Source organism: Herpailurus yagouaroundi, unplaced genomic scaffold (genome assembly GCF_014898765.1).
Source record: "Herpailurus yagouaroundi ecotype Mexico unplaced genomic scaffold, PumYag 77, whole genome shotgun sequence".
In the NCBI taxonomy this organism is placed as follows: domain Eukaryota; kingdom Metazoa; phylum Chordata; class Mammalia; order Carnivora; family Felidae; genus Herpailurus; species Herpailurus yagouaroundi.
This window is the reverse complement of record NW_024412388.1, coordinates 93,084,140-93,093,707: the sequence shown is the minus strand read 5'-3', so window position 1 is coordinate 93,093,707 and position 9,568 is coordinate 93,084,140. Positions and strand designations below refer to the sequence as shown.

The window sequence follows — 9,568 nt, the reverse complement described above, 5'->3', positions numbered from 1 at the left end:
GCCCTTTCACTTCCTGCTCCGCTCTAGGCAGCGCTAGGCCCGCCCCTCCACGCCTCTAAGGGAGGCCGGCGCCAGGCGAGCTCCTCCCCAGGCAGCAGCTGGAGCGGCCACTCCCTGCGCGACAAGCCGGGCTGGGTTGGGGTCTTTGCTCCCGCGCACTGCACCCGGCTGGCTCCTCGCAGCCAGGCGGCGGCCGGGACGCTGGTCCTCGTTGCACCCGCCACCCCCCGAGTCCTCGCCCCGGTGACTCCCCTGGGCTGCGCCGCCCCGCGCCTCCGGGACCATGCTGCGTTGGCTGCGGGGCTTCGTGCTGCCCGCGGCGGCCTGCCAGGACGCGGCGCCGCCGACGCGCTTCGAGACCCTCTTCCAGAAGCTGGATCGCAACGGGGACGGCGTGGTGGACATCGGCGAGCTGCAGGAGGGGCTCAAGGGCCTGGGCGTCGCCCTGGGCCAGGATGGCGAGGAGGTGGGTGGCTGCTGGGCGCAGCGGGAGGGCCGGGAGGGCTGCGGAGATTCTGGGTGCGGGCTGCAAGGAAGGCGGAACTGTGCGGCTTCCAGCCGGCGATCGGGTGCCGAAGCTCGTGAATGGGGCGCGGGGCCAGGGTCCCCCGGGACCGGTGCTCGTCACCTGAAAGCCTCCTGGTATTTTTCCAAAGGAAGTTAGCGCAGCGAACACTGTAGCCCGCTCTAACGATTTAAAACGTCTGTACCGCAGTACTTTTGTGTGAATGCATCCCGGCTCTTTCACCTGCCTTTTTGCAAAATTTAATCATAAAGAATTTTTTTTTTTTTTAAGCTCTCATTAAGTTTTTTGTTTCTTTCGGGTTTTTGTTGTTGTTTGTTTTTCAAGTTCTCAGACTTAGTGGGCTCCAGGTTCTGTAAAAAAGGCTCACACTTTGTGACACTCAGAAGCTGCTTTGTTACACCAGCTAGTTTTGTCTAGTGTTTCAGAACTTGTGAAAACCAACCGTGTGTTTCCTGCCAGCTAACTGTTGAGGACAGGCAACATTCCCTTGTTTAAGACCTTCTTAATGTCCTCAGTACATATATTGACCTAAAGGGTTGGCCTGTCGCTGGGCAGTTTCAACTCCTATGAGTCATTTTGATTGTGCCTGTGAAGTTCAGCCCCCTTAGCGGGGTGGGGATACTTGGAACCTCGCCAACCACTCTGAAACATAAGAGGACACTTCAACATTCCCTATCCCAAGAGGGAAGGTGATTAAACTATAAGAGCCAACAACTGTTTCACAGTTACATTTTAAGCTACTCGTTCAATGTCTTTAGTAGTTCCAGGCCCCCCGTTAGTTTACTATTTCTTACCGAGGTCAGGCTTATTAGTAAGTTACAATTTTTAGAAAACTGTCTATTTTGTCCAAGGTTCATAATATTCACTTACAGTTTTTAAAAAGTTCTGACTATGTGTCATTAAGTTGTTCAATTTCATTTCTGATATTGATCTCCACCCCCCTCCTTCAATTTTGTCAAAGATTTTTCTTATTTATACTTTGAAAGAATGAACGTTTGGTACTTTTTGCTGATGGTTTCTTTGTTATTTTTTTCCCACTAATTTGTGTCTTTCCTTCTGCTTTCTTGGGGCTTACTCATTTGCTCTTTTTCTAATTTTTTCAGTTGAATGCTTGATGACTTAATTTTGAACTACAGTATCCCTTTAATCACTTTTTTTTAGCTGCATCCCACAAATTTGTATTTTTGTTATTTAGTTCCAAGTATTTTCTAATTTCCAATGTGATTTCATCATTAACCCATGAATTATTTATTAATTTTTAGATTTTTTAATGTTTTTGAGCGAGCGAGCGAGAGAGTGTGTGTATGTGAGTGGGAGAGGGGCAGAGAGGGAGGGAAACACAGAATCCGAAGCAGGCTCCAGGCTCTGAGCTGTCAGCACAGAGCCTGATGCGGGGCTCGAACCCAAGAACCATGATCATGACCTGAGCTGAAGCCGGACACTTAACCAACTGAGCCACCCAGGTGCCCCAGACCCGTGAATTATTTAAATGTGTGCTTTAAATTTCCAAAGATACGCTTTTTTGGTTGGTTCTTTGAAAATATGAATAAAATAGACAAACCTCTGGTAAGGTTGATTAAGAAAATAAGAACTTAAAATCAGAAATAAAAAATGCCTTTAGTTTTCCAGAGTTTATATATGAACAAATTATAAAGTAAGTTGTATAAAATTATGTGAATGCAAACATAGAATAGGATGGCATATATTTATCGCTATCACACACACACATATACATAAGCATAAAATGTATTTTATGCATACATATACACATATATAGTATTACTCCCTGTGCTTATGCTAGATATTATTAACTATTCCCAGCACTCTTTTTTGACTTCTTTTTTAAAAAATATTTATTTATTTTTGACAGAGAGACAGAGCGTGAGTGAGGGAGGGGGTAGACACAGAATCTGAAGTGGACTCCAGGCTTTGAGCTGTCAGCACAGAGCCCAATGTGGGGCTTGAACTCATAGACTGAGATCATGACCTGAGACGAAGTCCAGCACTTAACTGACTGAACCACCCAGGTGCCCCTTGACTTCTTCAATAAAATGTTAATAATGGTAGTGGCACTTGGGTGACTCAGTCAGTTAAACTCTGACTTGGATTCAGCTTGAGTCATGATCTCATGGCTCATGAATTCAAGCCCCTTATTGGGCTCTACACTGACAGTGTGGAGCCTGCTTGGGATTCTCTTTCCCTTTCTCTTTACCCTTACCCTGCTTGCACACTCTCAAAATAAATAAACTTTAAAAAAAAGGTCAATAATGGTTATTTATGGATGACTGGAGTTAAATTACCTTTTTACTTTTTTCTTCACAATTTTTGTATTCAATTTTTAAAAATAATTGTATATTATTATGATTAGGGGGAAAAAGAGGTTTTTGTTTTGTTTTTATAAGTATCACCTCCTCTGAGATGAGCCTTTTTGGGCCACCCTCTATAGAAGAGTTGATCACACCCTACTATGTGTAAGTCATTTGTCTCACATGTCACTACTGTTATCATTTTCAAAAGGTATTATTTTCAGTTACTGCCTGTGCCCTCCAATAAGACCAACCGTCTCGAAGATGAGGGTCATGTCTTAGTCACCTAAACACTGTAATACAAAAATATTTAGGCCTGTGATTTGAAACAGCCTAAACAAGGCAGAGGCCCATTTGAAATAATTGCAGAAAAAAAGATAAAATTTAAGGGTAAAGCAGTTGTTAGTACTTGTATTTCCAGCCTATGTAGGACAAGATAACCAAAAAATCCTCCTATTGCAAGATACAAAGAAATGCTGGATAAAATAAGAGAAACATCTTTTTTTTTCTAAATGAAGACTTATTTTTTTTTTTAATTTTTTTTTCAACGTTTATTTATTTTTGGGACAGAGAGAGACAGAGCATGAACAGGGGAGGGACAGAGAGAGAGGGAGACACAGAATCGGAAACAGGCTCCAGGCTCTGAGCCATCAGCCCAGAGCCTGACGCGGGGCTCGAACTCACGGACCGCGAGATCGTGACCTGGCTGAAGTCGGACGCTTAACCGACTGCGCCACCCAGGCGCCCCGAAGACTTATTTTTTAAGATCAATTTTTAAGTTTAATTGAGAGGAAGGTACAGAGATTTCCCATATACCCTCTGCCCTTACACATGACATGCATAGCCTCCCCTATCGTCAACATCACTCAACAGAATGGTGCTTTTTTTAAACCAAGAGTGAACCTACATTGACACATCATTATCACCCAAAGCCCATAGTTTACCTTAGGGTTCACTCTAGGAATGTATATTCTGTAGTTTTGGACAAATGTATAATGACATGTATCCATCATTACAATATCATACAGAGAATTTTCACTGCCTTAAAAATTCTGTGCTCTGCCTACTCATCCCTGTCCCCCATTGCTGATCTTTTTATTGTCTTCATAGTTTTGTCAGATACACATCTTTTTACATGCATAAGAAAATAGGAGAAATCTAAGCAAACTGTCTGGGTTTGAATCTTGGTTCTGCTACTTAACTAGTTAACTTTGGACAATGTTCTTTTTCTCTCTCTTTTTTTAATTAAAGTATAGTTGACACACAATGTTACATTAGTTTCAGGTGTACAACATAGTGATTCAGCAACTTTGTATGTTCTGCTGTGCTCACAAGTGTAGCTGTCATCTGTCACCATACAACACTATTATAATACCATTAACTATATTCCCTATGCTGTGGTTTTCATCCCTGTGACTTATTCATTCTGTAACTCCCCTTTACCAATTTTGGCTTCACCCCTTTCTGGACAATTTTCTTAACCTCTCTTGCCCCAGTTTCCTCAACTGTTACAGAAGCAACATTAGTTCCTATATCATAGGGTTATTGTGAAGAATAAATGAATTAAAATATGTCAAGTACTTATAAAACTGCCTGGTACCTAATAAGCAATCAGCCATTAGCCTTTATTTAAAAAAATTTATTTATTTATTTATTTATTTATTTATTTATTTATTTATTTATTTATTTTTAGAGAGAGCAAGCATGAGTTGGGGAGGGACAGAGAGAATCTTAAGCAGGCTCCACGCCATGCTCAGCTGGAGCCTGACATGGGGCTCGATCCTACGACCCTTATTTCATGACCTGAGCTGAAATCAAGAGTTGGGTGCTTAACTGACTGAGCCACCCAGGCATCCCAACAATTAGCCTTTAAATTATTATTAAAAATTTTTTTAATGTTTATTTATTTTTGAGAGAGAGGCAAAGAGACAGGGGTGGGGCAGAGAGAGACAGAGACACAGAATCTGAAGCAGGCTCCAGGCTCTGAGCTGTCAGCACAGAGCGTGACATGGGGCTCAAACTCATGGACTGCAAGATCATGACCTGAACCAAAGTTGGACACTCAACCGACTGAGCCACCCAGGTGCCCCTAGCCTTTAAATTATTGACTATTGTTACTACAATCTGTACTGAAAGATGTCAAAAGCTCCCTCTGTGATTGTGGATTTGCCAACTTATCTTTATAATTCTGTCAATTTTCCCTTTTATATTTTAAAAATAGACTATATAGTGGACTATACTACTGGTGTGTTCAAATTTAGCATTTTGGTATCCTCCTGGTAAATTGATCCTTTTATCAGTACACTGTCTTGCCTACCCTTATAGCATATTTTTCAAATGCCTGAATTATTATACCATGGTGTCGTCCTCAAACAGTCATTTCCCAGATCACCACTGGGAAATCATCAGCATTGGGCTCCCACCTTGTGCAAAACATTATTCTTGTGCCATAGTCCACTCAGGGCTCTTTGCCGGTTGGGTGATGAGTGAGCCAGTTGCCAGATCCCATGTTATCACCTCTTGTGTTGAACTTCTCTTGTACTGTCAGTTCTGGTCTTCTGAGGGGAAGAAACCCAAGATGGGATTGAGTGTGCAAAAGATTTATTGGGAGCAATGCTTGTGAAGGGTAAGGAGGACGAAAAAAGGAGTAAGTCGAGGGGGTCTTAAGACCATGACATAAATTTAACCCCTGTTAGAAGAGTTGAAGAAAGAATGATTTTGGAACAACTTTAGGTCAAAGCAGTGTTCTTAGAAAGTCTCAGCTAAGATAATAGGGAGTCACAGGGCAAATGTTGTCAGTGGTGTCCTGTGTCACAGGCTGCCCTGTGCTGGTCCCCTGCTGTGGCCAGTGTTTGGTTGGAGCAGCCCAGGGCAAGCACGTACTTGGTGTCAGAGCTGTGGCAGCAGGGTCCAAGGGTGTGGCAAGGCCAGCCGTCAGTCAGCTCTGCTCCCACATCAGTTTCCCTTCACGGGTGATCTGACCTAGCCACCAGAGACCTCTCCTTGTGCCACGCAAATCTGCTTCTCTACATCATTGTGGGGAATACTTCCTCATTGTTCTCTCCCTCTGTTTCTCAGGGAGGTCAGTGGGACAAACTACAGTCTCCATTCCAGTCACAGCTGGTACTCATTTCCCTTCTTGACTGTCTATTTTTTAAAAACAATGTTTATTTATTTATTCTGAGAGAGAGCGAGAGTGAGCCGGAGGGCGGGGGTAGAGAGAGAGAGAGAGAGAGAGAGAGAGTGAGAATGAGAATGAATCTCAAGTTGGCTCCATGCTCAGTGTGGAGCCTGATGTGAGGCTCAGTCCCACAACCGTGAGATCATGACCTGAGCCCAAGTCAAGAGCCAGACGCTTAACCGACTGAGCCACTCAGGCGCCTCTTGACTGTCTCCTTTAAATTCCACTCATACTCAGCTATAATACCTGCAGGTCTTTGTGACTTCCGGTGTGCCCCAAACCTTCATTTGTCAGGGGTCTGAGCTTCTCAAGCCAGTGTTGCTGCTTGTGTCCATTCACAGTTCTAATTGGGCAGTGGAGTACCAGGTAGCGTTTGTGGTGTCCACATGGGTCACCTGAGTTCCATACCTATTCCTGTTTGTCTCCATTGCATAAAAGCAGCCCTGTCTCCTGCTGATCGGGGTCAACTGAAACCTACTAAAGCAATGACTTCTTTTCTTGCCTGTTGGTCCCTGGACACAGGGAGTTCCAAGTGTCCTGGTGGTAGCTGTAGCTGTGGTTCAGGGGGACCCTTGCTGTATTCCCTGTTTGGGGACTAGAAACTAACCCTGTAAAGCCCAGAGTTGTGGGAGCAGGAAGCGAAAAGTCTCCCAGTGGGTCACATGGAATGCTAGTAAGTGTGACTGCTCTTGCTCCTACCTCTTGGTTCCTGAACTCACGTTTTTTTCCTGTTGGGGGCACAGAACCATACAGAGGTCTCTCATCTCATACATATACTGCATCCTGAAGGGTGGCAACTCACTTTGGCCAAATATTGTCTCCTCAGTGCTTCAGTTATGGTTTCAGTTGGCCCCTCTAGCATCCTGTGAGGATGGCTGCTTCTGGACAGTGTGGTGTGTAATACGCCAGTGGATCCCTTGGTCATGGGCCTACTTCCACACCTCTTTTACTATGAAGCAGATTCCCTGGTCAGACGCTGTGTTATGTGGGGATTTCAGGCCTGTCAATCAGGTATTCCATAAGCCTCCAGATAGGGGAAAGGGAAACCCCTACCTGGAGGAGGTTATCTGTTCCTGTGAGGATGAGCCAAGTGCCCCTTCCAGAACAGAAGGCCTCAGTACAGCTGACTTTCCACTTAGTGCCTGGTTGGTCTTCTTAAAAAATTAGTGTCATATCAGAGGAAGACAGGCCAGATCCTCAAAGACATTTTGGGCCTGTTGAATGGTTTGGCTTTTATATGAGCAATGGGAGCCTTGAGAGGTGTTAAGTAAGAGCGGGACACAGGCAGACTGATGTTTTTAAAAGGAAGATCACTGTGGTGGCCGTGTGGGAAATAAGTGGAGGAAGAGAGGGTTAAAGCAAGCCTGGGAAACAGTAGCTAACCAAGTAGTTGGAATTAGGATCACATGGTCAGTCTGTATGGGGGAGAGTTTCAGAGGCATAGGTCAAGGGTTTGCATAATGTCAAGGATTGGGGAGATTATTTACTTGAGTACCTAGAAATGAGAACTATGAGGTGACTCTTCAAGGGAAGCCTAATAGTTTGCAGCTAAGACAAATATTCAGCATGAAGTGAAATCTCTCTAAATTTCCATCTGATAATATCTCCTCTCCATGTTTCCAAGCGTTTGTAATGAATTCAGTAATTAGAAGACAGCAGATTTCTGTTTAAGTTCTTTTAGACCTTAAATGGAAAGAATATGGAATATAAAAGTAGAGTGTAGAAGAGAGTCTTAAGGAGTACAGCTAACCATTACTAAGTGTTGCAAAACTACCCAGGGAAAAGATTTCAAAGCAAGTTCTGCTTTTTAGAATATTTTCTTTTTTTAAAAAAAATTGTTTTTTAATGTCTATTTTTCTTGAAAGAGAGTACGAGTGGGGGTCGGGGGGGGGGGCGCAGAGAGAGAGAGAGAGGGAGACACAATATCCAAAGCAGGCTTGAGCTGTCAGCACAGAGCTTGATGCAGGGATTGAACCCACAGCCGTGAGATCATGACCCGAGCCGAAGTCTGATGCTTAACTGACCAAGCCACCCAGGCGCTCCTAGAGTATTTTCTATTTTTTCCTCCTCCCTCTCCTCCTCCTTATTGTTTTTCGTCAAAGGCTACATTAGAGCATTCTAAAATACAGTCCCAATGTTTGGATGCCATTTGAGGTACTCTAAGGAACAAGTTTTAGAACATTAAAGAATAGAGGAAATAATCTGAATTTTAATTTACCCAAATGGAAATTCTGAGGAAAATAAACTGATGGGGAAGAGTCAGCAGTTTTAGCTGGAATTATGCTTATTTTGTTTCAATTTAGAGGAAGAATTTGGAAGAATTTGGAACAGTGTAGGGCCAAAACCAAACCAAAACGAAAAAAACAACAAATGCCCCAAATTTTGAATTCAGGCAATAAAATGAAAAAAGGGGATCTTGCCCAAAGGATTTTACAGATATTTTTCCTCCTTCTCCAATCTTGGCATCATTTTAGTGACTCCTCTTTTAGTAGTATGTGGAGGAGAATGGGGGTCAGGTTTCATACAGTATGAAGGTATTCCTGTATCCAGGTTCAGAGTTGGCTGATTTAACAAATCTGTTTAGTTAAGCAGGTAAATTACAGGCAGTTTTAAAACTAAGTTGTTTGCCATATTTTCATGCGCATCAAGTCTTACTGTAACTTTCTTAGGAGAGATTTATCATCATAAGGGGTCTAGGACTCTCACAGCAGAGACTGCCGAGAGCAGGAAGGGAAGTAGCATGGCCAACGAGGTCCCTACGTGGTGTGACTGTGTAGTCCTGGTCAAGTCACTTAACCCTTTGCTTTACTTTCATTATTCTTAAAATGCAAATATCTTTCTTGGACAGAGATCTTTTTTTTTTTTAAGTAGATTTCACACCCAACATGAGGCTTGAACTCACAACCCTAAGATCAAGATGCGAGCTGAGATCAAGAGTTGGACACTTAACCGACTGAGCTCTTGTCAAGATCACATGTGACTGGATATGAAAGTTCATGTAGAAAAGCCTTTGAAATGTGATGTCACAGGTACTAGATGATGGACTTGAGGACCCTCTGTCCTAATGGGTTTTGAGTGTATGCTAAACGATTAGGCAGTGTCTGACAGGTGGTTGGACTGGACAGCCTGATTTAAGGGGTCTTCCTTTTTTTTTTTTTTTAATTTATATATGAAATTTATTGTCAAATTGGTTTCCATACAACACCCAGTGCTCATCCCAAAAGGTGCCCTCCTCAATACCCATCACCCACCCTCTCCTCCCTCCCACCCCCCATCAACCCTCAGTTTGCTCTCAGTTCTCAACAGTCTCTTATGCTTTGGCTCTCTCCCACTCTAACCTCTTTTTTTTTTTTTTTTTCCTTCCCCTCCCCCATGGGTTCCTGTTAAGTTTCTCAGGATCCACATAAGAGTGAAACCATATGGTATCTGTCTTTCTCTGTATGGCTTATTTCACTTAGCATCACACTCTCCAGTTCCATCCACGTTGCTACAAAAGGCCATATTTCATTTTTTTCTCATTGCCACGTAGTATTCCATAGTGTATATGAACCACAA

General features: G+C 43.3%; 1 protein-coding gene across 1 annotated transcript in view; it reads left to right on the top strand.

Annotated features, from left to right (window-relative positions):
- The first annotated feature begins 68 nt into the window (after positions 1-68).
- Positions 69-9,568, top strand: part of SLC25A24 (solute carrier family 25 member 24) — a 65,631-nt gene continuing 56,131 nt past the window's right edge. The window contains exon 1 of the mRNA XM_040471161.1: positions 69-466. Within this exon, the coding sequence (XP_040327095.1) occupies positions 284-466 (183 nt within the window). The 5' untranslated portion in view covers positions 69-283. The remainder of the gene's footprint in view (positions 467-9,568) is intronic.